The sequence below is a fragment of the Gorilla gorilla genome, chromosome 2 (assembly GCF_029281585.2).
Source record: "Gorilla gorilla gorilla isolate KB3781 chromosome 2, NHGRI_mGorGor1-v2.1_pri, whole genome shotgun sequence".
Taxonomy (NCBI): domain Eukaryota; kingdom Metazoa; phylum Chordata; class Mammalia; order Primates; family Hominidae; genus Gorilla; species Gorilla gorilla.
The window spans coordinates 154,966,825-154,994,173 of NC_086017.1; the positions used below are offsets into that span (position 1 = coordinate 154,966,825).

A 27,349-nucleotide genomic window follows, 5' to 3' on the forward strand; every position below is an offset into this window, starting at 1 on the left:
AATATTCACATATTTGTATGTTATCAACCTAAAGTGGATTAACTACAGCTAAAACTATAACATGGATGAATGTTATAAAAATCATAAATGGGGAAAAATGAAATATAACACTATTTTCATAAAGCTCTAAAGCACATCAAAAAACTGTAATAAAATTCAGAATAAGATTTACCTCTGGGGGTGGAAAGGAAAAGAGAATAGAGAGGAGCAAATAATTATGTTTGACAGTTTTGGTAATATTGTAGTTTATAGTTTCCTGAAAGATTCATGAATTTTCATTTTTAAATTACTCTCCAAGGCCCAGGAAAGGTGTAATAAAGGCCATAGGGCATAGCTTCTTAAACTTACCTATCTTCAACTGTTTCAGAAAAGTAAATAAGATGCCAATATCAAGCTTTCACCATCCCCAAAGCTCTATCCTTTCCCAAAGCACCAGCACCAGCCAGACACACACAGATGCAAACCAGACTTCACACAATTGCCATTGATAAGAAAAATGCAGCCACGGAAGAGATTCCCTCAGCAGAGATGTTGCTGCAATTACAGCTAATATGGCCACACCTCCACATTCTCTGCATCACTAGTGGTAAAAAGACCAACTGAAGTGATCAACTTAAATAAAACTTTCCCGTAGTTCCCCATTCCAGCTGAGCAGGGGTCAAGTTTCCGTGAATACCCTTTGCTTTGGTACCATAAAAACTTAGTGAGTCATGCTATCTCCCTTTCTTGTAGGTTTACGTATTTTCCCACACAAATTTTATACCCAAACAAAGAACATTATAAAATAGTTCTAAATATACCACTTAAGTCAAAATGGGAGGCATTCACTATATACTGGTTCTGGAATGTCAGTGTGTCTAATGGAAGAGGCCAGTGAGTTAGCTCTTCTACGGTCAACCTGATACTCTGGCATGTTTCATTTTTGTAGGCAGAGGTTTCACATCAGGTTCCGAGTCTTATTTTCTTTTCTTTCTTAAAAATTTGTAATTTTTTTTTTTTTTTTTTTTTTTTTGAGAATGGGGGTTTTACCATGTTGCCCTGGCTGGTCTCTAACTCCTGGGCTCAAGTGATCCACCTGCCTCAGCCTCCCAAAGTGCTGGGATTAGAGGCATGAATCACCAAACCCAGTCCTGAGTCATATTTTCTAATGCAAGTTCTTACCTCGATATCTCTGAAGATATTTTATAGTCCCTTCTTATGGTAGATTATTTGCAAAGATGGCTACTGTGATGGAATAAATGCTTGTGTCACCCCAAAATTATTATACTGAAATCCTAACACCCAAGCTGATTGTATTAGGATGTAGGACCTTTGGGAAGTAATTAGGTTATAAGCCCTCATGAGTGAGATTAGTGCCCTTATAAAAAGGATGCCAGAGAGCTCTCTCATCTTCTTTCCACCATGTGGAGATACGCTAGAAATTGTTCATCTGCAATCGTGAAGAGGGCCCTCACCAGAACCTTACCATACCAGCACCCTGATCTAGGACTTCTAGACTCCAGAGCTGTGAGAAATAAATATCTATTGTTTATAAGACGCCAGTTTATGGTACTTTGTTATAGCAGCCTGAGTTAAGACAGCTACAATAATCCTTCCCCTCCCTGTATGCCTACCCTTTTGCAATGTGACATTATTATACTTCCCAGCAAGAGGTGAAGCCTATTTCCCTATGTATTGAATCTCAGCTGCCCTTGTGATAATTTGACCAATACGAGGCAGTGAGAGCAACGTTGTCTGGCTTCTGAGACTGGACCTCAAGAGGACTTGCATTTCTGTCCCCACTCTCTTGGAATGCTGACCTGTGAGCACCATATGAAGAAGCCACTAGGGAATGAGAAGCTACATGGATTAAAGATGAACAACCCCACCTGTGCCCCCCAGAACAATCAGCCAACAGTCAGAACCAATCACCAGACAGGTGAGTGGGCCCATCTTAGACCATCCATCCCAGTCAAGGAACTGGATGAATGTGGTCACATGGGTGACCTCAGATGAGAACCACAGAACTGCCCAGCTGAGCCCAGCCTAAATTGTTGAGCCACAGAATTGTGAGCTATTAAAACAACCGTTGTCTTAAGCCCATTACGTTTTGGGGGTAGTTTGTGACATAGAGATAGGCAACTGATATACTCCCCTGATTTTTTTTTACCTTTTATCTGAATGGAGTTGATGTGTGTGAGCATGTGTGTGTAGAAGCAGAGTCACATTTACTGTAACTTGGTTGGAGCAAAATCCATCAGATTTTGGTCAAATCAAGAAAAAAATGACTATGTCTGAGGGTACTGAAGAATAAAGGCGAGCTGAGTAATTCTAAGACTTGAATTTTTCATTTAAAAGGAATCCCATATTTGGAATCCTTAGGATAGGTTGTTTAATAAGAAGACTTCTCAGATAAATTCTCCTTCAGAATAGAGTCCTCTTCCATTATTCTTACACATTTTTCTTATGTTATTAGGCATTTTTCTTTTTTACCACAACAATCTTACATATCATTTTTCAGCATTTCCTAATTTGGAGTTAGTATTTGTTCCCCTTTTTTATTCCCTCGGGACTTGCTTCATTTTTCTCTCCCCTGTGCTGTTATTCTTACTGCAACATCTTCGAGGTTGTGATAGGCAGCTAGATTGGTGAATGATACACGGGCTCACACAGCTCTGACGGATTCACCTCTTTCACCTCTAAACTACATCTCTGATGATCTCCACAGTCCTCTCCATTCTACCTTTTGTTTCTTTTTCCCAAAACTTCACTCTCCTCTCTGCTGCCAGAAATACAGCCCGTGCATGCTGTGATATGTATATGAGAAACCACACTGCTATGCAGCTTGGGTTGTACTTGATAGATTAGAGATTATTTTTTCTTATTTGGCTGTGTCAGGGCAGCAGTATATTTATTTTTCTCTTTGACACCAGTGACAGCTATAACTGTGCCCACTCAGAATCCAGAGAGTAAATGAATGCACAGAGGAAGCATGGGGCCTTCCAGCCTAACTCAACACAGCCTCCCTAAGCTCTGCTGTTTTGCAGCTGGCTGAAAACGGAATCACAGAGAGCAGCAGCCCAGACGTAGGCTCCAGGGGCAGTGAAGAAGACATGGTTTGGAGAGAAGGGAAGGGAGAGGGGAGAAACAAGAGAGAAGGTGAAGACAGCTGGGAAAAGAGAATGAAAATATAGTGGCTCTGCAGCTGATAAGAACTGACCAGGAATACTGGCGACATCACTCTTGGCACTTTTTCCTCTCTGCTGCTGCCTGCCAACCCGAGTTGTTCTTATTAAAACACACAGACAAAAACAACAGAAGAATCAGAGTTTCCCAGAAATGGAAGTAAGCAACATAATCAGAGTTTTATAAATCTACTAAATAGCTCCCATCATTTGTTGTCTCTCTTATTTTCTTTTTAATATAATTGATACATGCAAGAGAATATATAGACGATATACACAATTATAAATCGTAATAATATTTTGAATACCTAGAAACACACCCCAACCTATGAGCCAGAACATTATCAATCACTTGTCTTTGTTTCTTTTCATTCCATTCTTTTGCCTCTCCCCCAGAAATAATCATACCATTGAATTTTGTTTTAATTCCCCTGCTTACTACATACATGCATATATACCTTCACACCTCCATACATGCTTGCATGCTTAAACAAAATTGTTTTTTCTTGGTCATCTGTGAACATTTTGAAAAGATACCATATTACATGTGATATTACAGGACTTGATTTGTTTATTTTACATTGTTTTTGAAATTTATCCATGTCATCATAGATGACTTTATTTCACTGTTTTTCACTGCTGTGTAATATTATGTTATGTGAATTTATTTGCCTATTCTGTTAATAGAATCTGAGTGTTTCCAAGTTTTTGCTATTGTGAAGTGTTGCTACAAATATCCTTATACATGTCTCCTTAGTGCTCATATGTAAGTGGGTCCGTAAGAAAAATACTTAGAAATAGTTATAAGGTATACAAATACAAATGAATTATATAAGAATATATTTATAAATGTAAATATATATACTCATAAATATATATATTGGAGTAAATTTATATGAAACAGTAAAGAACTGCAGTAATAACAGACAAGGTACTCCTGAAGAAGAAGATCCTCTCTGTCTTATCCTACAAGATATACAGACTTATTATGAAGTTAAAATAATTGAAAGTATGGTATTGGTGCAGGGATAGATTATAAACCAATAAAATAAAATTAAAAGTCTAGAAACAGACACCACAATATATTATAGAAGAGGTGGTGTAGATCCTGAGAAAAGGCAGGGCCACACAATAAGTGGTATTAGTGTAATTAGTTATCCATTGGAGGAAAAATAATTAATTGGATGTTAACTTTGTATCATATACAAAAATGAGTTCCAGGAAATGAATTCACTGTAAAGGGCACAACTTTAAAACACTTTAGAAGAGAATGTCTTTCTGACTTTGAGGTAGGGGAGGACTTATTAACAAAATACAAAAATTCCAACCACACAGGAAAATATTTATAAATTTGACAGCATTAAAATCAAGAACTTCTATTCACTAAAAGACATCATGTATGAACTGGGCATGGTGGCTCACGCCTGTAATCCCAGCACTTTGGGAGGCCAAGGTGGGTGGATCACCTGAGGTCAGGAGTTCGAGACCAGCCTGGCCAACATGGTTAAACCCCATCTCTACTAAAACTGTGAAATTAGCTGGGTGTAGTGGTGCATGCCTGTAAATCCCAGCTACTTGGGAAGCTGAGGCAAGAGAATTGCTTGAACCTGGGAGGTGGAGGTTGCAGTGAGGTGAGATCATGCCATTGCACTCCAGCCTGGGCGACAGAGTGAGACTCCATCAAAAAAACAAAAACAAAAACAAAAACAAAACATCATCTCTGATGATGTATGAAGTAAAAGTATAAGAGGCAAACTAAGAAAAAATATTTGCAAAATAAATGAGTATAGATTGTTATGAAGAACATATAAAGAACTCTGGCAAATTAATGAAAATATGACAAAACAACTCAATAGAAAAATGGACAAAAAGCTTGAAAAGGTATCATACAAAAATATAAACAACTTTATTAACAACCAAGGAAATACTAAAGAAGAAAATAAAATGTTATTTCATACTTACTAGATTGGCAAAAATTAAGAGGGAAAATTGATACCAGTACTTTGGAAAACAATTTGGCATATTTTGAAAAAATAAATTCATTTCTCGACTCTAAAACTCAGCACATCCACTGTTAGGTATAGATACAAGACGGCCACCAAGTCTGGGAACACAGATAGGTACATAATAAGTAGTTTATTGTTATTACCTCACAGTACATGGTAAAATCATAGCATGCATATCTCCATACTTTATGGCCACCCTGAGTGCATCCTAGAGAAACCTTTAGTTCTAGCTAAACAAGGAGATATGTAAAATTCTCACCGTCCTGACTTTCTCTTTGCCCAGGCTCTTGAAAAACATACTAATTCTGTGCTTTTGTGGGTTGCAGCTTCCTAGAGAATCTGATGAAATGGGATCAATGCAGACTGTCTCCCATGAAAAATTCTCTGCTTCCCTGAAATCCTTCTATGTACCATCTCAGGGTCACTCTTCCCTGGGTTAGAAACCCTGTTCTAAATCATTCTCTTTCCAGGGTTAGAGCTTAAGGAAGGCACTGAGGTACAGATTGGCCTCCATCTATGAAGGACACATCCTCAGGTTTGGGTTCTAGACAAGTAAATGTGTCCTGTCATCCAGGTTTAGAAGTAAGCATTTTGGGGCTACTGAGACTCACCATATCTATCCTAATTAAGAACAGGTTCCAGAACCTGTTCCAAGGGCACTTAGGTCTCAAGGTCCCCAGTTGAGCAGGCACAGTGGCACACAAGAGGGCAGAGGGAGAGTGTCCACACAGCCCCCTCACTCCTATGCCTCATGGACAGATGGGGAGAGGTGTGAGGCACAGTCCTATGCTGTGTATATTCAAGAAGCCCAATAAGAAATCAATACTTCTCAAGAATGTTTATACGAATAATGTAAACAACCTCATAATATTTAGAAATCCATGTTTTCCTGAGTGAGTTACCGAGTCCAGCATTCTAGCTGATATGGTTTGGCTATGTCCCTACCCAAAATCTCATGTTGAATAGTAATCTGAATTATAATCCCCATATGTTGGGGGAGGGACCTTGTGGGAGGTGATTAGATCATGGGGGTGGTACCCCATGCTGTTCTTATGATAGTGAGTGAGTTCTTATGAGATCTGATAGTTTTATAAGGGGCTCTTCCCTGCTTCGTTCTCATTCTCTCTCTTGCCGCCCTGTGAAGAGGTGCCTTCTGCCATGATTGTAAGTTTCCTGAGGCCTCCCCAGCCATGCGGAACTGTGAGTCAATTAAACCTCTTTTCTTTATAAATTACCCAGTCTCAGGTATTTCTTCACTGCAACATGAGAATGGACTAATACATTAAGCAAGTAAAATGGATTCATACCATCCCTCCAACCACCTTCAGTAAGAAAAGACAGGTTTGATTTCCTGTTTGCAATTATATTCACAGCCAATTCTGAAATATTTAGATTTTTCATGATTTCTAGCCATAATGATAAGTGTAAGAATCTGAAATTATTGAGGTCTTAGTTTGTCAGACAGATATAATTACTGATACATACTGCCCATTTCATGCAATACTGCAGGACACATAAAGTGTCATTTTAGGAGGAGGAGAAGGACAAGGAGATTCTAAGAACATGTGTTCTAGAGTCAGACTGGCTCTGAGTTTACTACCACTTACTGTATAATCTTGGACAAGTCTCAACTATAGCATCTTCATATGTAAAATAATGATAATAACAGTATTTACCTCATAGGGGTAGTATAAGATAAGATGAGATAATACATGTAAAAAGCATAAGTCAGTGTCTGGCACATGGAAAGAAAATTTTTAAATGAGGTATTCTTAAAATTAATTCTCAATTCCTGATCATTTAATGTCCCATTAAATATTTTTGAAACTGTGAAATTTGTTTTAATTCCTCATTAACAGAGAAACTAAGAGCATATAATTTTTGTTGCTCTTAAAAAGAAGCATTTCATAGGTACTAATGAGTTCTTAGAACAAAACGTATGTGCTGACAGTGAGCTTCAGCTAGGTTGTCACTGTGATATATTGGCATGGTGTATAGGGTGGAGACATAGAGTCAAAGATCAAAGAATAGTTCCCCAAGATGGAGGACATGAATACAGAAATATTTCAAACACATGGACTTTTCTTTTTAGAAGGAGATGGATTTAAAATACTACTTCTCAAGTGATAAAATGGGAGAGGGTACTAGAGAAGGTAGGTGAATTCTTTCCGAGCAATCCATCATTGAAATAAAAAAAGGTTTCTTCAACTTTTTTGCCAGAAGGAATATTGTTAAACTTTCCCATGCAATATGAAAAATGGTTTACATCTACTTTCTGAAATGATATGAAATTAATAAAACTTAAAGACCTTGTTCATGCAAATAAACCCAATGATCTCCACTCCTGTAAAGCATCTGAGTCCAGCTAAAACCAATATTGCTTAGCTACAGAAGGTCACAGCCCACCAGTAGAGTTTCATTCACGTTCCACAATCTCTCTCCATGGCCTTCATGTTCTCATACACTTTGGATGCTGGACTTCATGGCCTTTTGTCAGCTGACTCTCTAGCATTTTCATTCCCACATTCTCTGGCACTGCTACATGAAACCTACTCTCCATCCTGGAACCTTGCACAACGTTCCTGGCACCCATCATAACTAATGCACTTAATGGCATGGTAAATCTGACTTCTTTATCCTTCTCCACTAAATGTCTGCCCAGGATCCACTTCCTCTGTGAAATTATTCTCAAAGAGTTTGATCTAACTTCTATTCTGAATCCCTTCCCCTGCCCATTTCATGCAAGTCTGCGTATATCTGCATAAACTCAGGCCATCCCTTAAAAATGTGAATTCTTTTTGGATGGACTTCCCAAATAAAAATCTCCCATGTCTATGAGAACTCCTACTGGGATAATGAAGAAATGTGGTATGTTGATGAATATTGATTGATTTATACAATTTCATTTTTTTGGTGCTAATATTCAACAAACAGAAGTAAAGCAGGTTTTTGGCATTAAGAATTTGACTCTGGAGCCAAACAATTTAGTTACTAATCCCAGCTCTATTACTTACCACTGTGTTACTCTTTTTAAACCTCAGTTGTTTCATCCGTTAAATGAGGGTAATAAATAGTATCTCCTTAATAGGATTATTTTGAGGATTAGATGGATAATCCATGCAAAGTGCTTTTAAAAAGGGCATGATACGTATCAAGCACTCCATAAATTGTTGTTGTCCTTGTCACCATTTATTTATAAGAAAAATACAGCCAGTCACTTTCTATAGTTTGATTGTATCTTATATAATGGAAGTTACCAAGTTATGAAAGTGTCAGTTTGATCTGAATTTAAGTATGTGCCCTCTTCTTCAGAAGTTCTGCAATTATATATCAAGACTGGCAGCATAAAAGTAAATTCTTGTTTCTTACTATATGGCTCCCAAAACAATTGGACTTGCCAATACTCCTCCCTCATTTTTGCCCATAAGACAAGTGTAAAGTCACCCATTACCTCCTAGGGGTCAAATCCAGTGGTACCACAATTCCTATCCCATTTGACCTCTCGTGTGTTAGGTTCTGTGGACCCTCCCTTTTCCTCTTCCTTTGACTTCCAGAACACATGCCCTGTTGGTTTTCTTCCTGTTTTGGGGGTCCAATACTCCTTGGTGCCTTGTAAGTGTCTCTTCTCTTTCTTCAAAATAGTGATGTTCCCTAGATCTCTTTCCTTCTCACTTCGCTTACTTGCCCTGGGTGATGCCATATTCTCCCAAGATTTCACCAAGCTAATGACTCTACATTTACCTTTTCTGCCACTGCCTGAGTCCAGGCCCTTATCATTTCCAACCTGGCCCATGTAAATTACCTCTTAAATGGTACCCATTTTAAAATTTCTCCTTCACGCAGCTACCAAAATGACCTCCCTAAAGTATGAATCTGACGTTTCATCTTCAAGCTAAAACATTTCAATGATTTCCCTTACCTCACTAGATACGATTCTAAAATGTTTAGGCTATCTTTCCCTTCTGTACTTTAATGACCCACAATAAGAAAGTAACTACAAATTTTTGTTGCTCAGATTATACCCAGTTCAAACTAAGAACACCGTTCTAAAATTTTTCTTAGGACTACTCTTTTATTCAAATGACTTTCCATTATAAGTTGTTGGACAACCCACAATTTAAAATCTGTCTTAAAATAAATCAAAATAGGTTCTCAACCCCAGTAAATGAAAATCACTGGATCTCTTAAATTGAAATGTTTTAGATAAAGGCAATTATATACAACACACACACACACACACACACACACACACACACACCGTATATATTGGTGCTTTCTAAAAAAATGATATTGAAAGATCTAAGAAAGAATTTAGATTTTTCATGATAGTGAAAGCATATAATATAAATAAATGCACTTAAATATACTTAAAACCAGTTGTACCAAAGAAATGAGGTAACAATAAAAACTTACTATTCTATAATTTGGCAGCGTTGTCCAAGAGTTTAGAATTTGGATCCATTATAAATTTCAAGACCCCATATTATAGAACCACTAAAATAAATCTTTACTACTAACCAAGGAACATTTGTTGTGAGTCCACATGTCTCAGAACCCTCTCTCAATGTGTAGAAACAATGTATAGGGATGTTTAGGAATTCAAGAGAAATTGCTAAAGGAAGAGAGGGTGAAGGCCTGCTGGATCAGAAGCAGAAGTTCTGAGTTCTGTTTTGACAACGGCCCTGATTCTCAGAGATGGTAAGATTGAGCCAACTATTTATTCAAGATGTCTCATCTTCAGAATGAGAGGCTGTAGTTACACAGATCTCTCAGGCCCCTGCAAAGTTTAGAAATGTGAATATTTAGCTATTGCATACTCACAGAACAGAAAAGCCCTCCTAGAACACGCTTTAAGAAGGATCAAGTACCCTGTGTCTCTCAGGTCACTCACAGTTTAAAGACCATTTAAGCGTCCAAACTTAATGGGGCTCCCTAATCTATAGGCTTGCAAACCTCCCTTTTCAGGTGCTAAAATCTTTAATTTTCTCACTGCCTTAAACCATTCTGAATATTTTTATATAACATGGCCTGACTTGTTCTAGGCTCAACTCAAAAGAAATTTAGCAGTGCATTCAACACAAAATCCCTCTGCTTACAGGCACAAGTAAAGACTCCGCCTGACACTTCCTTGGCCTCAATTGACACACACTAGAAACTCTGTAAGAGAATGGGTGGAGGCATGAACCGTGTGTATTTTTAGCATCAGTTTCTTGTGCTGGGTTATAACAGCTGTAGACAGTAAAAATCAAGGATAGAGTTGACTGTATCAGATAATTGAAGACATCTGCATCATCACAGTCATAGTACCTGGACATTTTTTTTTTTCCTGCAGTGGAGCTTTAATGTATTGGACGGGATTATCAGAGGCTGGATTGCCTTCACCATTTGGTACCACTTTTTACTTTATGATGAGCTGCAAGCCAGAGTATATAATGTGTGACTTAGGGCTCAGTAGCATAATCAAGAAAATACAATGAAAAAAAGAGTCTGCATTCTACAGGGTATTAACTGAAAAGCTATCCCAGTATTAAGCAACTCTGTTGATATTTGGACATATCTGTTTCAGACTGGTGTCTTGTAAACTTTCCTTTAGAAAGAAAACTCTTGGCATATAGTTACTTTTGCACTCCTGCCAAATACAGGTAAGGTCCCTCAATAGAAGACAAAAAAGAATGCAGTGAGCATATCGGCATTATTCAAACTAAAAGAAGAATGCAACACGCTTCACATAACTCAAGGCAAGTGATCCACATTCCCTAAGTCAGAAGTCCAGAACTCAACAGAGAAAGTCCAGCAATCCTCTAGTTTGCTTTGATTTGAAGCCTTGTATTTGTCAGAAGCCGCGGAATTAAGTCAGAAAAAACGTACAAATATGTGATATACTAAAAAAAAGACAATTTTCCCAGCCAGCAAGAATCCCGGAAGTGTTAGATCCCTCACACAGATCACAGACCCCACAGCCACCTGCAACTTGAGCTCCGAATGTCACTTACCCTATGACGATGCAGGAGATGGCAGTTCCCAAGAAGGCATATGTTAAAATAGATCCTAAGTTTTGAAAAAAGTGTCTCTGGGGAGAAAAAAAGATATTTAATAGAGTACACCAGAATTTTTTCTTAGTGCAACAGAAAATAAAAATAAATGTATGCAGTTCACAGACCCCTCACTGTTTAGGCAAATTTTGGTTTTGGAGCCTCGTTCCTGGCCTTATTGTGCTAATAGGGACTTAACTGATTATCATTGCAAAGGACTGGAGGGAAAAGTCAAGAAGCAGAAAAAAAAAAAAACCCACTGGAAGATGAGTAGGTAGGGATGAGAGAGACAACTCCCAGAACTGGCTGGACCTGAGAGGGAAGCAAGGAACTGGGCAATGTCTATGCCGGAATCCCGGCAATAATGGAAGACACAGTTTTCATGAAGTTTTGTTGTAAATGCAACTCCTTTAGCATTAAAACAACAACAACAACAAAACTATTCTAAGAGATTTACGTTGCCTTTTGATTTTACTGGATGTCTGACTTCTCTTTTATGTCTTCTGAATGTGGTGAAAATAAACTTTAAAAATCTACAACAGCCTGGTAGGTGGCTCACGCCTGTAATTCCAGCAATTTGGGAAGCTGAAGGAAGATTGATTGAGTACAGGAGGTCGAAGCTGCTGTGAGCCATAATCGTACCATTGTACTGCAGCCTGGGCAAAAGAGGGAGACTGTGTCTCCAAAACAAAACAAAACAAATCCCCCAAACCTACAGCAATTCACTTTATTTTAATGAGTCAGCCACAAAATGATGCTTAGTATTGGGACTGGCAATGAGGAAGGGTGACCTGAACAAATCCAGCCTTCTAAATTTTTTCAACTGCTTGCTTAGGGAAAACCCCATCCCAGTTTTTTGAGTGGGATCTGAGGAGCCAGACCTGACAGCAAGAGGGAGCCTGGAGTACACACACGAAAATCAGGTCTGTGATGAACAAGCTGCCTGGCTGCTGAAGATGACTGCTCAAGAGGAGGAAAGCCCCAGGAATCTCCTAGAGTGGGAGCTGAGCAGCAGAAGAGCAGCCACATCACCTCTGCATCTCAAAAACCATGTAGGCTGGAGCCTCACTCTGTGGCTCAGGGGATGCCAGTACTTAAACCATTATGTGAATTACTAATGTACAAAATGTGCATAGTCAGGCTGTGCTCAGGTACTGTTAGACAAGTGCATAGAAACTGCAAAACTGGACTTTCCTGTCTATGAGCATCAACAGTAGTCTTGAGTTTTCACTGTAAAGGATAAACTCAATGTTAATTAATAACCAAAGTCTTTGGTTACAATCATCCAGAATAATGCTGTCCAATAGAAATATAATGCAAGCCACATATTTAAAAAATTTTAAGTTTTCTAGCAGCTACATTAAAATGTTTTTAAAAGATGAAATATGTTTTGATAATGTTTTGTTTAATCCAATCTATCCAAAATACTAACATTTCTACATGAAATCAATATAAAACATTATGGAAATATTTACATTCTTTTAATAAATACAAAATCTTTAAAATCCAGTGTGTATTTTACGCTTAAAGAACATCTCGATTCAGAGAACTCGCATTTCAAGAGCTCAATAGTTACATGTGGCTAATGGCCTGTATTCAACAGAACAGGTTTAGAAGAAGTCTAGAATTCTAAGCATGTCAGGTTTGAATCTGCATCACAAATTTAAGATAATGATACTCTTACCAAATAGAGAAGCCCATAAAAATAACAGTTTCTTATTAGTGCTGGTAAAATTCTCTACTTAATGATAAAAGAAGAAAATGATCACTATATATTTACCTTCTTTAGACTATATCCTGCATGAAATATAATTGGTGGCAGTAAAACATTGAAGAAGATTTCTGGATCAAATGTCATCTGCCAGAAAGGAAAAAAAGTATAGTTAGAATGATGCTCCTTTGGGTCATTAAAAAAACATGTTTCAAAAAACAGTTGTAATTGCTTTTGCTAAGCCTGTGTGAGGCATATTAACTATTAACTTGGCAGAGATGAAGGGAGGAAAAAATGAAAATTTGGAAATTCATAAATACAGTATAACTGTAGCTTCTAAAGGTAAAATCTACATACTTCCACACTATAGCTAACAACAACAACTCAGTGAAATCTCTCTGAGAAAAATGTCTTTATATATATATATATATAAATATATATGTATATAAAATATATATAAAAATCTATATGTATATAGGCTTCTTACAAGGATTTATTTAAAGTTTTCCCCAAATAAAATATTTTTGGAAATTGGTTCTTCGCTTTCCCTATTTTGTCCCATTCCAAAATTGAAAACATTTTCCAGACTCCATGGAAGAACACACTTGAACTTGAAAATTGATTTTTCTAGTTTTTGTTTATTGGGTTTTACTTAAATGTTAAAATAAACTTGGCCATAAAGCAAGTATGACTTGGTATGAAGTGCAGTGAAATTGTCAGGCCCCTGAGCCCAAGCTAAGCCATCATATCCCCTGTGACCTGCATGTATTAAGTCCAGTTGGCCCAAAGCAAGTGAATAATCACAAAAGAAGTGAAAATGGCCTGTTCCTGCCTTAACTGATGACATTCCACCACAAAAGAAGTGAAAATGGCCTGTTGCTGCCTTAACTAATGACATTCCACCACAAAAGAAGTGAAAATGGCCTGTTGCTGCCTTAACTGATGACATTCCACCACAAAAGAAGTGAAAATGGCCTGTTCCTGCCTTAACTGATGACATTACCTTGTGAAATTCCTTCTCCTGGCTCATCCTGGCTCAAAAGCTCCCCCACTGAGCACCATGTGTCCCCCGCCCCTGCCCACCAGAGAACAACCCCCTTTGACTCTAATTTTCCACTACCTACCCAAATCCTATAAAATGGCCCCACCCATATCTCCCTTCACTGACTCTCTTTTGGGACTCAGCCCACCTGCACCCAGGTGATTAAAAAGCTTTATTGCTCACACAAACCCTGTTTGGTGGTCTCTTCACACAGATGCATGTGAAATTTGGTGCCGTGACTCGGATCAGGGGACCACCCTTGGGAGATCAATCCCCTGTCCTCCTGCTCTTTGCTCCATGAGAAAGATCCACCTACGACCTCTGGTCCTCAGACTAACCAGCCCAAGGAACATCTCACCAATTTTAAATCGGGTAAGCAGCCTCTCTTTACTCTCTTCTCCAACCTCTCTCCCTATCCCTCAACCTCTTTCTCCTTTCAATCTTGGCGCCACCCTTCAATCTCTCCCTTCTCTTAATTTCAGTTCCTTTCCTTTTCTGGTAGAGACAAAGGAGACACATTTTATCCGTGGACCCCAAAACTCCGGCGCCAGTCACAGACTCAGGAAGACAGTCTTCCCTTGGTGTTTAATCACTGTGGGGACGCCTGCCTGATTATTCACCCACATTCCATTGGTGTGTGATCACCACAGGGACACCTGCCTTGGTCATTCACCCACATTCCCTTGGTGGCAAGTCAATTGCGGGGACGCCTGCTTTGGCTGCCCAGGGCTGCTCCCCACACCCTTCTCCATGTCTCTACCCTTCTCTTTAAATTTGCCTCTTTCACTATAGGCAAGCTTCCACCCTCCATTCCTCCTTCTTCTCCCTTAGCCTGTGTTCTCAAGAACTTAAAACCTCTTCAACTCTCACCTGACCTAAAATCTAAGCATTTTATTTTCTTCTGCAACACCACTTGACCCCAATAGAAACTCGACAGTGGTTCCAAACAGCCAGAAAACGGCACTTTCAATTTTTCCATCCTACAAGATCTAGATAATTCTTGTCGTAAAATGGGCAAACGGTCTGAGGTGCCTGATGTCCAGGCACTCTTTTACACATCAGTCCCTCCCTAGTCTCTGTTCCCATGCAACTCATCCCAAATCTTGCTTCTTTCCCTCCCGCCTGTCCCCTCAGTTCCAACCTCAAGTGTTGCTGAGTCTTTCCAATTTTCCTTTTCTACAGACCCAACTGACCTCTCCCCTCCTCCCCAGGCTGCTCCTTGCCAGGCTGAGCCAGGTCTCAATTCTTCCTCAGCCTCTGCTCCTCCACCCTATAATCCTTTTATCACCTCCCCTCCTCACACCTGGTCCGGCTTACGGTTTTGTTCCATGACTAGTCCTCCCCCACCTGCCCAGCAATTTCCTCTTAAAAAGGTGGCTGGAGCTAAAGGCATAGTCAAGGTTAATGCTCCTTTTTCTTTATCCGACCTCTCCCAAATCAGTTAGCATTTGGGCTCTTTTTCATCAAATATAAAAACCCAGCCCAGTCCATGGCCCATTTGGCAACAACCCTCAGATGCTTTACTGCCCTAGACCCATGGGGGCCAGAAGGCCATCTTATTCTCAATATGCATTTTATTACCCAATCCTCTCCCAACATTAAGTAAAGCTTCGAAAATTAAATTCCAGCTCTCACACCCCACAACAGGACTTAATTAACCACGCCTTCAAGGTGTACAATAATAGAGTAGAGGCAGCCAAGTAGCAATGTATTTCTGAGTTGCAATTCCTTGCCCCCACTGTGAGACAAACCCCAGCCACATCTCCAGCACACAAGAACTCCAAATTCCTGAACCGCAGCTGCCAGGGGTTCTTCCAGAACCTCCTCCCCCAGGAGCTTGCTACAAGTGCCGGAAATCTGGCCACTGGGCCAAGGAATGTCCGCAGACCAGGATTCCTCCTAAGCCGTGTCCCATCTGTGCGGGACCCCACTGAAAATCGGACTGTTCAACTCACCTGGCAGCCACTCCCAGAGCCACTGGAACTCTGGCCCAAGGCTCTCTGACTGACTCCTTCCTAGATCTTCTCAGCTTAGCGGCTGAAGACTGATGCTGCCTGATCACCTCGGAAGCCCCCTAGACCATCACGGACACCGAGCTTCGGGTAACTCTCACAGTGGAGGGTAAGTCTGTACCATTTTTAATCAATACAGAGGCTACCCACTCCACATTACCTTCTTTTCAAGGGCCTGTTTCCTTTGCCTCCATAACTGTTGTGGGTATTGATGGCCAGGCTTCTAAACCTCTTAAAACTCCCAACTCTGGTGCCAACTTAGACAATACTCTTTTAAGCACTCCTTTTTAGTTATCCCCACCTGCCCAGCTCCCTTATTAGGTCGAGACATTTTAACTAAATTATCTGCTTCCCTGACTATTCCTGGGCTACAGCCATACCACATTGCTGCCTTTTCCCCAGTTCAAAGCCTCCTTCACATCTTCCTCTTGTATCTTCCTACCTTAATCCACAGGTATGGGACACCTCTACTCCCTCCTTGGTGACCAATCATGCACCCCTTATCATCCCATTAAAACCTAATCACCCTTACCCTGCTCAATGCCAATATCCCATCCTACAGCACGCTTTAAAAGGAGTAAAGCCTGTTATCACTTGCCTGTTACAGCATGGCCTTTTAAAGCCTACAAATTCTCCTTACAATTGCCCCATTTTACCTGTCCCCAAACCAGACAAGTCTTACAAGTTAGTTCAGGATCTGTGCCTTATGAACCAAATTATTTTACTTATCCACCCCGTGGTGCCAAACCCATATACTCTTTTGTCCTCAATACCTTCCTCCACAACTCACTGTTCCGTTCTTGATCTTAAAGATGCTTTTTTCACTATTCCCCTGCACCCCTCATCCCAGTCTCTCTTTGCTTTCACCTGGACTGACCCTGACACCCATCAGTCCCAGCAGCTTACCTGGGCTGTGCTGCCGCAAGGCTTCAGGGACAGCCCTCATTACTTCAGCCAAGCTCTTTCTCATGATTTACTTTCTTTCTACCCCTCCACTTCTCACCTTATTCAATATATTGATGACCTTCTACTTTGTAGTCCCTCCGTTGAATCTTCCTAACAAGACACCCTCCTGCTCCTTCAACATTTATTCTCCAAAGGATATCGGGTATTCCCCTCCAAAGCTCAAATTTCTTCTCCATCCGCTACCTATCTTGGCATAATTCTTCATAAAAACACACATGCTCTCCCTGCCGATTGTGTCCAAACTGATCTCTCAAACCCCAACACCTTCTACAAAACAACAACTCCTTTCCTTCCTAGGCATGGTTGGATACTTTCAGCTTTGGATACCTGGTTTTGCCATCCTAACAAACCCATTATGTAAACTCACAAAAGGAAACCTAGCTGACCCCATAGATCCTAAATCCTTTCCCCACTCCTCTTTCCATTCCTTGAAGACAGATTTAGAGACTGCTCCCACACTAGCTCTCCCTGACTCATCCCAACCCTTTTTGTTACACACAGCTGAAGTGCAGGGCTGTGCAGTTGGAATTCTTACACAAGTACTGGGACCGTGCCCTGTAGACCTTTTGTCCAAACAACTTGACCTTACTGTTTTAGACTGGCCATGATGTCTCCATGCAGCGGCTGCCACTGCCCTAATACTTTTAGAGGCCCTTAAAATCACAAACTATGCTCAACTCACTGTCTACAGCTCTCGTAACTTCCAAAATCTGTTTTCTTCCTCACACTTGACGCATATACTTTCTGCTCCCCAGCTCCTTCAGTTATACTCACTCTTTGTTGAGACTCCCACAATTACCATTGTTCCTGGCCCAGACTTCAATCCAGCCTCCCACATTATTCCGGATACCACACCTGACCCCCATGACTGTATCTCTCTGATCCACCTGACGTACACCCCATTTCCCCGTATTTCCTTCTTTCCTGTTCCTCACCCTGATCACATTTGGTTTACTGATGGCAGCTCCATCAGGCCTAATTGCCACTCATCAGCAAAGGCAGGCTATGCTATATATCTTCCACATCTATCATTGAGGCTACCGCTCTGCCCTACTCCACTACCTCTCAGCAAGCCGAACTCATTGCCTTAACTTGGGCCCTCACTCTTGCAAAGGGATTACATGTCAATATTTATACTGACTCTAAATATGCCTTCCATATCCTGCACCACCATGCTGTTATATAGGCTGAAAGAGGTTTCCTCACTACACAAGAGTCCTCCATCATTAATGTCTTTTTAATAAAAACTCTTCTCAAGGCCGCTTTACTTCCAAAAGAAGCTGGAGTCATTCACTGCAAAGGCCATCAAAAGGCATCAGATCCCATTGCCCTAGGCAACGCTTATGCTGATAAGGTAGCTAAAGAAGCAGCTAGTGTTCCACCTTCTGTCCCTCATGGCCAGTTTTTCTCCTTCTCATCGGTCACTTCCACCTACTCCCCCACTGAAACTCCCACCTGTCAATCTCTTTCCACACAAGGCAAATGGTTCTTAGACCAAGGAAAGTATCTCCTTCCAGCCTCACAGGCCCATTCTATTCTGTCGTCATTTCATAACCTCTTCCATGTAAGTTACAAGCCGCTAGCCCGCTTCTTAGAACCTCTAATTTCCTTTCCATCATGGAAATCTATCCTCAAGGGAATCACTTCTCAGTGTTTCATCTGCTATTCTACTACCCCTCAGGGATTGTTCAGGCCCCCTCCCTTCCCTACACATCAAGCTCAGGGATTTGCCCCTGCCCAGGACTGGCAAATTGACTTTACTCTCATGCCCCGAGTCAGGAAACTAAAATACCTCTTGGTCTGGGTAGACACTTTCACTGGATGGGTAGAGGCCTTTCCCACAGGGTCTGAGAAGGCCACCGTGGTCATTTCTTCCCTTCTGTCAGACATAATTCCTCGGTTTGGCCTTCCCACCTCTATACAGTCCGATAATGGACAAGCCTTTACTAGTTAAATTACCCAAGCAGTTTCTCAGGCTCTTGGTATTCAGTGGAAACTTCATATCCCTTACCGTCCTCAATCTTCAAGAAAGGTAGAATGGACTAATGGTCTTTTAAAGACACACCTCACCAAGCTCAGCCTCCAACTTAAAAAGGACTGGACAGTACTTTTACCTCTTGCCCTTCTCAGAATTTGAGCCTGTCCTCGAGATGCTACAGGGTATAGTCCATTTGAACTTTTATACGGACTCACTTTCTTACTCAGCCCCAACCTTGTCCCAGACACCAGCCCTGTAGGTGACTATCCTCCAGTCCTCCAGCAGGCTAGACAGGAAATTCGCCAGGCTGCTAATCTTCTCTTGCCTATTCCAGATTCTCAGCCATATGAAGACACCCTAGCTGGACGATCAGTTCTTGTTAAGAATCTGACCCCTCAAACTCTACAACCTTGATGGACTGGACCCTACTTAGTCATCTATAGTACCCCAACTGCCATCCACCTGCAGGATCCTCCCCACTGGGTTCACCGTTCCAGAGTAAAGCTGTGTCCATCGGACAGCCAGCCTAATCCCCCCTCTTCCTCCTGGAAGTCACAAGTACTCTCCCCTACTTCCCTTAAACTCACTTGCATTTCTGAAGAACAGTAACAACCCTTATGAGCCTAATACATCACTTCATTCTATTAGGTCTGTTCATCCGTATCCTACTTTTTGCAACAGGGCTTTATGCAGTCACCCCCACTACTTGGACAGAGCCCCCAAAACTAGTCATCCCTACTATCTTCTGTCTAGTTTTATTCATCATTCTCTACTACTTATAAATGCCCTACTCTTGTTTACACTGCCGGTTTACATTGTTTCTCCAAGCCATCACAGCTGTTATCTCCTGGTGGTATCCCCAAACTGCCACTCTTAACTCCCTCTTAGAGTGGATAGAGGATCTTTGCTGGCAGGGCACCCTCCAATACTTTCACCCTGATGAAGTTCTACTCTTTACTTTTATACTCACTGTTATTCTCATTCCCATCCTTATGCCACCCTCTATCTCTCCCCAGCTATCTCCACCACACTATCAACCTTACTCACTCTCTCCTAACCATTTCTAATCCCTCCTTAGCGAACAATTGCTGGCTTTGCATTTCCCTTTCTTCCAGCGCCCACACAGCTGTCCCCACCTTACATACAGACTGGGCAACATCTCCTGTCTCCCTAAACCTGAACTTCCTTTAACAGCCCTCACCTTTACCCTCCTGAAGAACTTCTTTACTTTCTAGACAGGTCCAGCAAGACCTCCCCAGACATTTCACATCAGCAAGCTGCCGTCCTCCTCCACACTTACTTAAAAAACCTTTCTCCTTATATTAACTCTACTCCCCCCTTATGTGGACCCCTCACAACACAAACTACTATTCCTGTGGCCGCTTCTTTATGTATCTCTCAGCAAAGACCCACTGGAATTCCCCTGGGTAACCTTTCACCTTCTCAATGTTCCTTCACTCTTCATCTCCAAAGCCCAACTACACACATCACTGAAACAATTGGAGCCTTCCAGCTCCATATTACAGATAAGCCCTCTATCAATACTGACAAACTTAAAAACATTAGCAGTAATTATTGCTTAGGAAGACACTTACCCTGTATTTCACTCCATCCTTGGCTACCTTCCCCTTGCTCGTCAGACTCTCCTCCCAGGCCCTCTTCTTGTTTACTTACCCCCAGCCCCGTAAATAACAGTGAAAGGTTACTTGTAGACACTCAACGTTTTCTCCTACACCATGAAAATCAAACCTCCCCCTCTAAGCAGTTACCCCATCAGTCCCCATTACAACCTCTGATGGCTGCCGCCCTAGCTGGATCCCTAGGATTCTGGGTACAAGACACCCCTTTCAGCACTCCTTCTCATCTTTTTACTTTGCATCTCCAGTTTTGCCTCGCACAAGGTCTGTTCTTCCTCTGCGGATCCTCTACCTACGTGTGTCTACCTGCTAACTGGACAGGCACATGCTCACTAGTTTTCCTTACTCCCAAAATTCAGTTTGCAAATGGGACCGAAGAGCTCCCTGTTCCCCTCATGACACCAACACGACAAAAAAAGAGTTATTCCACTAATTCCCTTGCTGGTCGGTTTAGGACTTTCCACCTCCACTATTGCTCTCGGTACTGGAATAGCAGGCATTTCAACCTCTGTCACGACCTTCCGTAGCCTGTCTAATGACTTCTCTGCTAGCATCACAGACATATCACAAACTTTATCAGTCCTCCAGACCCAAGTTGACTCTTTAGCTGCAGTTGTCCTCCAAAACCGCTGAGGCCTTGACTTACTGCTGAAAAAGGAGGACTCTGTATATTTTTAAATGAAGAGTATTGTTTTTACCTAAATCAATCTGGCCTGGTGTATGACAACATAAAAAAACTCAAGGACAGAGCCCCAAAACTTGCCAACCAAGCAAGTAATTACGCTGAACCCCTTTGGGCACTCTCTAATTGGATGTCCTGGGTCCTCCCAATTCTTACTCCTTTAATACCTATTTTTCTCCTTTTATTTGGACCTTGTATCTTCCATTTAGTTTCTCAATTCATCCAAAACCATATCCAGGCCATCACCAATCATTCTATATGACAAATCCTCCTTCTAACAACCCCACACCACAAAATCCTCCTTCAACTTGACCTCTTTCACTCTAGGTTCCCACACTGCCCCGAATCCCGCTGGAAGCAGCCCTGAGAAACATTGCCCATTATCTCTCCATGCCACCCCCCAAAAAAATTTTTGCTGCCCCAACACTTCAATACTATTTTATGTTATTTTTCTTATTAATATAAGAAGGCAGGAATGTCAGGCCTCTGAGCCCAAGCTAAGCCATCTTATCCCCTGTGACCTTCACTTATACATCCAGATGGCCCGAAGCAAGTGAAGAATCACAAAAGAAGTGAAAATGGCTGGTTCCTGCCTTAACTGATGACATACCACCACAAAAGAGGTGAAAATGGCCCATTCCTGCCTTAACTGATGACATTACCTTGTGAAATTCCTTCTCCTGGCTCATCCTGGCTCAAAAGCTCCCCCACTGAGCACCTTGTGTACCCCGCTCCTGCCTGCCAGAGAACAACCCCCTTTGACTGTAATTTTCCATTACCTACCCAAATCCTATAAAACGGCCCCACCCCTATCTCCCTTCCCTAACTCTCTTTTCGGACTCAGCCCCCCTGCACTCAGGTGATTATAAAGCTTTATTGCTCACACAAAGCCTGTTTGGTGGTCTCTTCACAGAGACTCGAGTGAAAGAAATGATGTAGAAATTCTTGAATCCAATATCTATCTGCTCTTTGCTGGGTAATCTGAAAATAAAAACTCACTGATCTCTAAAACTTTCCTGGACTTATTATCTTATTTCCCTACTTCTCTTTATCCTTTATTCTTCCCCCCCCCCTTCCCACATCCCCTACCACCCGTCCCCCACCCACACACAGGCATTCATTATTTTACCACTAAGAGCTTCTCACCATTAGACTCCTCATCAAAATCAAATGTATGGGTTTCACAACTCTAATTTACAATTTTCTTCCCCTTTTATGCCTGAATTCTTACTCATCTCTCAAGCTGCCTCTCAAAAGTTACTTCCCTGTGATATCTGCCCGATTTGCCATTCCAAACCGGCCACTCTCTGTTCTGTGATTTTTAGCACTTTGGCCCCTCTTTTGTGGCATCTGTGTTTCATTGCATACTTTGATGATTATTGGTGTATATTTGACTGTTTCTCCTATTAAATTGGGATCGTATCAAGGATCACAGTGATGCCTTAGTCTGCATTGCCTTCTCCTCTGCCAGTGCCTAGCAAATTGCTCAATATATATTTGCTCAACTGGAAAAAAAAACTTACTTTTGAGAGTCAAATGTATTAAAATGGAATGAATTATACCCACATCACAGGTAAGGATTTTTTAATTAAAAATTTTAAAAAGCCAAAAGACAAATTTTGCATATTTTTACTCATTCTGTAGCTAAAAATTGAAACAATTGAACTCATGGAGAGAAAGAGTAAGTAGAATGACGGTTACCAGAGGCTGGGAAGGGTATAATGTGGTGGTGGTGGGGGCAAGTGGGGATTGTGAATGGGCACAAAACATAGTTACATAGAATGAATAAGATCTAGTATTTGAGAGCACAACAAGGTATGTATAGTCAACAATAACTTACTGTACATTTAAACATAACTAAAAGTATGATTGGAATGTGTATAGCACAAAGAAATAATAAATGCTTGAGGAGATGGATACCTTCACCACTAAAATTTTTAAAAGCCTCTCTTGGCTTCATGTTTTACTCTGGGCCTGTTTGGGCATTGTCAGAACCTCCCTTCACCCTTCCTCATACTGGCTCTCCGAGGAAGTGAAATTTGAGCTGAGATCCAAAGGCAGAAATGTGACCGAAACAGGAGATGAGTGGAGGAAACAGGATCCCAGCCAGAGCATAACACGCACAGAGATCTGAGGTAGAAAACAGTTGTGTGTAGGCTGGGCACAGTGGCTCATGCCTGTAATCCCAGCACTTTGGGAGGCTAAGGAGTGTGGATCACTTGAGGTCAGAAGTTCAAGACCAGCCTGGCTAAATTGGTGAAACATTGGTTTTAAATATAGGATGAGCAAATCATCATTTTCAGCTCCTGAGTTGATTGTTGCAGTCCAAAAAGTTTTTTTACTCAGGTTTCTGAATGAGCCAGTATAACAAAAGAAATGGTGGAGTGGGCAAAGGCCATAGCATGGGGCCTCACTGACCTCTGGCTTTTAATATATGAAAACTGACGAACTAAGGAGAAAAACAAACCATTTTATTTCATGATCTATGTTCCTTCTATTATATAAATTACTTGGAGTAGTGTTTAAGGTCATGGACACTCAGAGCCAAGCTTCCTGGGTTCAAATCCGTCTCTACTAAAAATACAAAAATTAGCTGGGCATGGTGGCTCATGCCTGTAATCCCAGCTACTTGGGAGGCTGAGGCAGGAGAATCGCTTGATCCTGGGAGGCGGAGGTTGCAGTAAGCCGAGATGGCGCCATTGCACTGCAGCCTGGGCAACAGAATGAGACTCTGTCTTTAAAAAAGAAAAAAGAAAAGAAAAGAAAACAGCTGTGTGTGTTCAGAAACCCAAAGGCCAGAGGGGCTGGGTGGAGTGGGCAAAGGCCGTAGCATGGGGAGATGGGGTTGAAGAAGACCCAGGTGGAATTGGGCAGTGCTGGGAGGTGATCCCGAATGGAGAAGGTGCCGGTAGAGGGCTGGGCGGGGATGAGACCATCTCGATGCTTTAAGAAAGTCACTTGGGTGGCTTCTGCAGAATCCCGGTGAGAGAGGATGGTGGCCGGGAGTTGGGGAGAGAAGGCAGTACCCAAGTATACTGGGGAGGCAGAATGAGCAGTCAACAAGTTAGGTGTTGAGGGTAACAGGAAAGGGAGAAATCACTTCTAGGTTTTTTGCTTAGGTAGTAAGAAAGCCTAAGGTCAAATGCCTGCTAAATCGTAGCTGCTCGTTAAACGTTGGTTTCCTCTCACTAGCACATATTCCACGTGTCTAGAAAAATTGTATTACTTACCTTTATGAATCAGACATGATTAAACCCCAGCCATTTCTTTTGTTATACTGGCTCATTCAGAAACCTGAGTAAAAAAACTTTTTGGACTGCAACAATCAACTCAGAAGCTGAAAACAATGATCTGCTCATCCTATATTTAAAACCAATGTATTACATTAATTTATTTTCAGAAAATCAATCTAATTCTACTAGGTTTTGTATTTTATAATTGATTCTGGGCTCTTAGTACATTTGACTTTTGGTGTACAAAGCTCGTAATTATCTTTTGAAGAGAAGCACCAATGTTTTGATTCTGTTTTTACCTCACTGATCTCTGGCTTTTAACATATGAAAACTGAGGCACTAAGGAGAAAAACAAATCATTTTATTTCATGATCTAGGTTCCTTCTGTTATATAAACTATTTGGAGTAGTGTTTAAGGGCATGGACACTCAGAGCCAAATTTCCTGGGTTCACATCCTAAGCTCCTTGACTTGGACAGCTATTTGACCTCTCTGTCCTTCAGTTTTCTCATCTTTACAATGGACATAATAGTGTGGTACCTAATTCTAAGATGAGTATAAGAATTCAATGAATTAATATTTGTAAAGCCCTCAAAGCATTGCCTGACATCTAGTAAGCACATTTTATTTATTACAAAAGAAAATAAAATATTTGAACGAATATGTTCAAATCATAGCATTTGAAGAAACTGCCTATTGTCAGAAACTCCTAAAGGTTACACAACTGTGCAAAATTTGAGGAAAGATCTTAATTTTTCATTTAAGTTTGTTCCCTTTCTAAGAGTATCAGGAACACCATTATTGATCTATTTTTATGAGGCTTCTTTGAGAATATATCAATGCGTATTTGAAAGTTTTTAGCATAGAGATGTATTTCTGAATGCTTGAGGGATGAAGCAGTGCAGCTGTGATCATCTGGAAGAGAGAAACACAGTGGTACAACCTCCTGGACAGAAAATCCCTTGCCTCAGCAGTTTTTCTGCAGGAATCGGGTTAATCACTCAACCAGAACATTTCAATAATGAAAATGCCCCATTCCCTGCATGCAGGTTAACTAATATCCTATTGAATTATATTTTCTGGAGCAGCCAGATGAAACTGGCAGGCTGAGAATGGCATGCAGCATGCGAGGATTTATTTGTGTACACAAAACAGATTTGTGTTCCTTTCAGACTTGCTGTAAGCTTACGAACTGCTAAATCAGAGTTCTGGGAGTAACTCCAAACCCAGACAATTTCTCAGAAATGGCTGGATCTGCTGCTGTACTAACCTCCAGATGGGAATTCCACATGTCATTCTCTCCAGACTTTGTGTTCAAATCGTGGCCTTGGAGGTGGGGCTGTTTTTAAGGCCCAAACAGTTAAAAAGAAATTATTGTAACATGAGGAGAAAAAATCCAAGCGAGGGATGGGTGAGAAGAGCAGAAAGCTAAAAGTGTTCCCCCTTAAGCCTTTCATTAGTCTTTTAAGATACAAATCTTATGGACAAGCACTGCCTAATAGAACTTTTTGTGATGGTGGAAATGTTCTTTCCTTGTACTATACAATATGGTGGCCACTAGCCACATGAGCCATTGAGCACTTGAACAGTAGCTAGTGCAACTGAGGGACTGAATTTTTAATTTTAACACTGGTAGCTAGTGGCAATTGGAGAGTACATTTATAGATGGTTACTAGAATTTAAAATTTATACTATTTCCTTTTTAGATGTTCTGTCATACTACAAAAGGTGTGACTAATTTGGAGCAACAGACCTCCAACTCTGAGATGGAAACATTATGTATGTCTTATGAAAACAGTGAGATTTTTAAATATTAAAATTCAATTCTTAAAGATAAAATGGGAGAGAGAAAAATATCAATATGTTCACGAGGATGCAGCAAATTTTAAATATTATCTCATATGTGCACCAGTATTTGGCTAGCAATGGCCCAGACATATATTTACAGAGATAATCAACTTGAACACTTCCCAGAGTGGAAAGGATATGTACCAAGTTAATTTCCAAGTTCATCAGAAGGTTATAGATATAAAATTCTGTTTGGGTCTGAGTATTAAGGAATCCATTGACTCAATATGACTTACCTGGGAAGAAATATCAGTGTTCCACTGAACTACTAAATAAATAATCACTAAAACAACCATCCTAGTGAGGGATTGTGATTTATGTAGTACATTCCTTCCAAAGAGGTCTTTCAAAAACATTGTTTCATCAATTCTGACAACATTCTCAAGTGGTAGCTGGCAAATGCAATTATCCCCATTTTCCAGAGACAGGAGAATAAATTAATGGCTTACCCAGGGTCAATCAATAAGACAGGACTATCACTGGGAATTGGATATATATGCATGGGCAAACGAAATGTGTGCTTTCCAAGGAAACATGAGGCTAACATAACCATTTTAAGCAAGATTTAGGAGTGTTTAAGAGAAGTTGGAACTAAGAAGTAGGCTTTTGCTGTTTTGCAATTGCTGATTTTTTTTAAGTGGTTAACAATAATGTGTTAATCATCTTCAATGCTTTATTCATTAAAAACTTAACAACCCTCTTTTTGCTGCGAAGCGCTTGAAGATATATTATAGAGAGACTGACTCCATGAAGGTTATAGTCCAAGAAAGGGAAGACGCTGTATAATTGCATCTAAGGCGCTGGGATAAGCTGTAATTCAGAGTTTTCTATGACAGGGACACCATTCTGGGCTTGCTGATCCCGCAGGAAATTTTGATGTTGAAGCAGCATATGAGTTGGATTTTGAAGAACGGGTAAGAGTCTATTTGTGGGGCACTGACATGCAGAACCATGCTCTCCTGCCTCCCCGGGGGGCAGTGGACCAGAGTTCCCCAAACCACAGAGAACACCGGTAGCTTCCTGGGGTTTCAGTTACAGT

At 40.8% G+C, this 27,349-nt stretch overlaps 1 protein-coding gene and 1 long non-coding RNA gene across 3 annotated transcripts in view; one reads left to right on the forward strand and one right to left on the reverse strand.

Moving 5' to 3' along the window:
• SLC9A9 (solute carrier family 9 member A9) overlaps window positions 1-27,349 on the reverse strand; it is a 581,917-nt gene that overhangs the window by 517,303 nt on the left and 37,265 nt on the right. For both annotated transcript variants that reach the window (XM_019024708.4, XM_055383461.2), the window contains exons 3-4: window positions 12,983-13,060; window positions 11,164-11,240 (exon numbers count right to left, since the gene is read on the reverse strand). In XM_019024708.4, the coding sequence (XP_018880253.1) occupies window positions 11,164-11,240; window positions 12,983-13,060 (155 nt within the window). The remainder of the gene's footprint in view (window positions 1-11,163; window positions 11,241-12,982; window positions 13,061-27,349) is intronic.
• LOC129532705 (uncharacterized) lies at window positions 14,070-27,318 on the forward strand. Its single transcript, XR_008678552.2, has 3 exons — window positions 14,070-14,327; window positions 15,975-16,076; window positions 27,147-27,318. It is a non-coding gene; the product is annotated as an uncharacterized lncRNA (long non-coding RNA).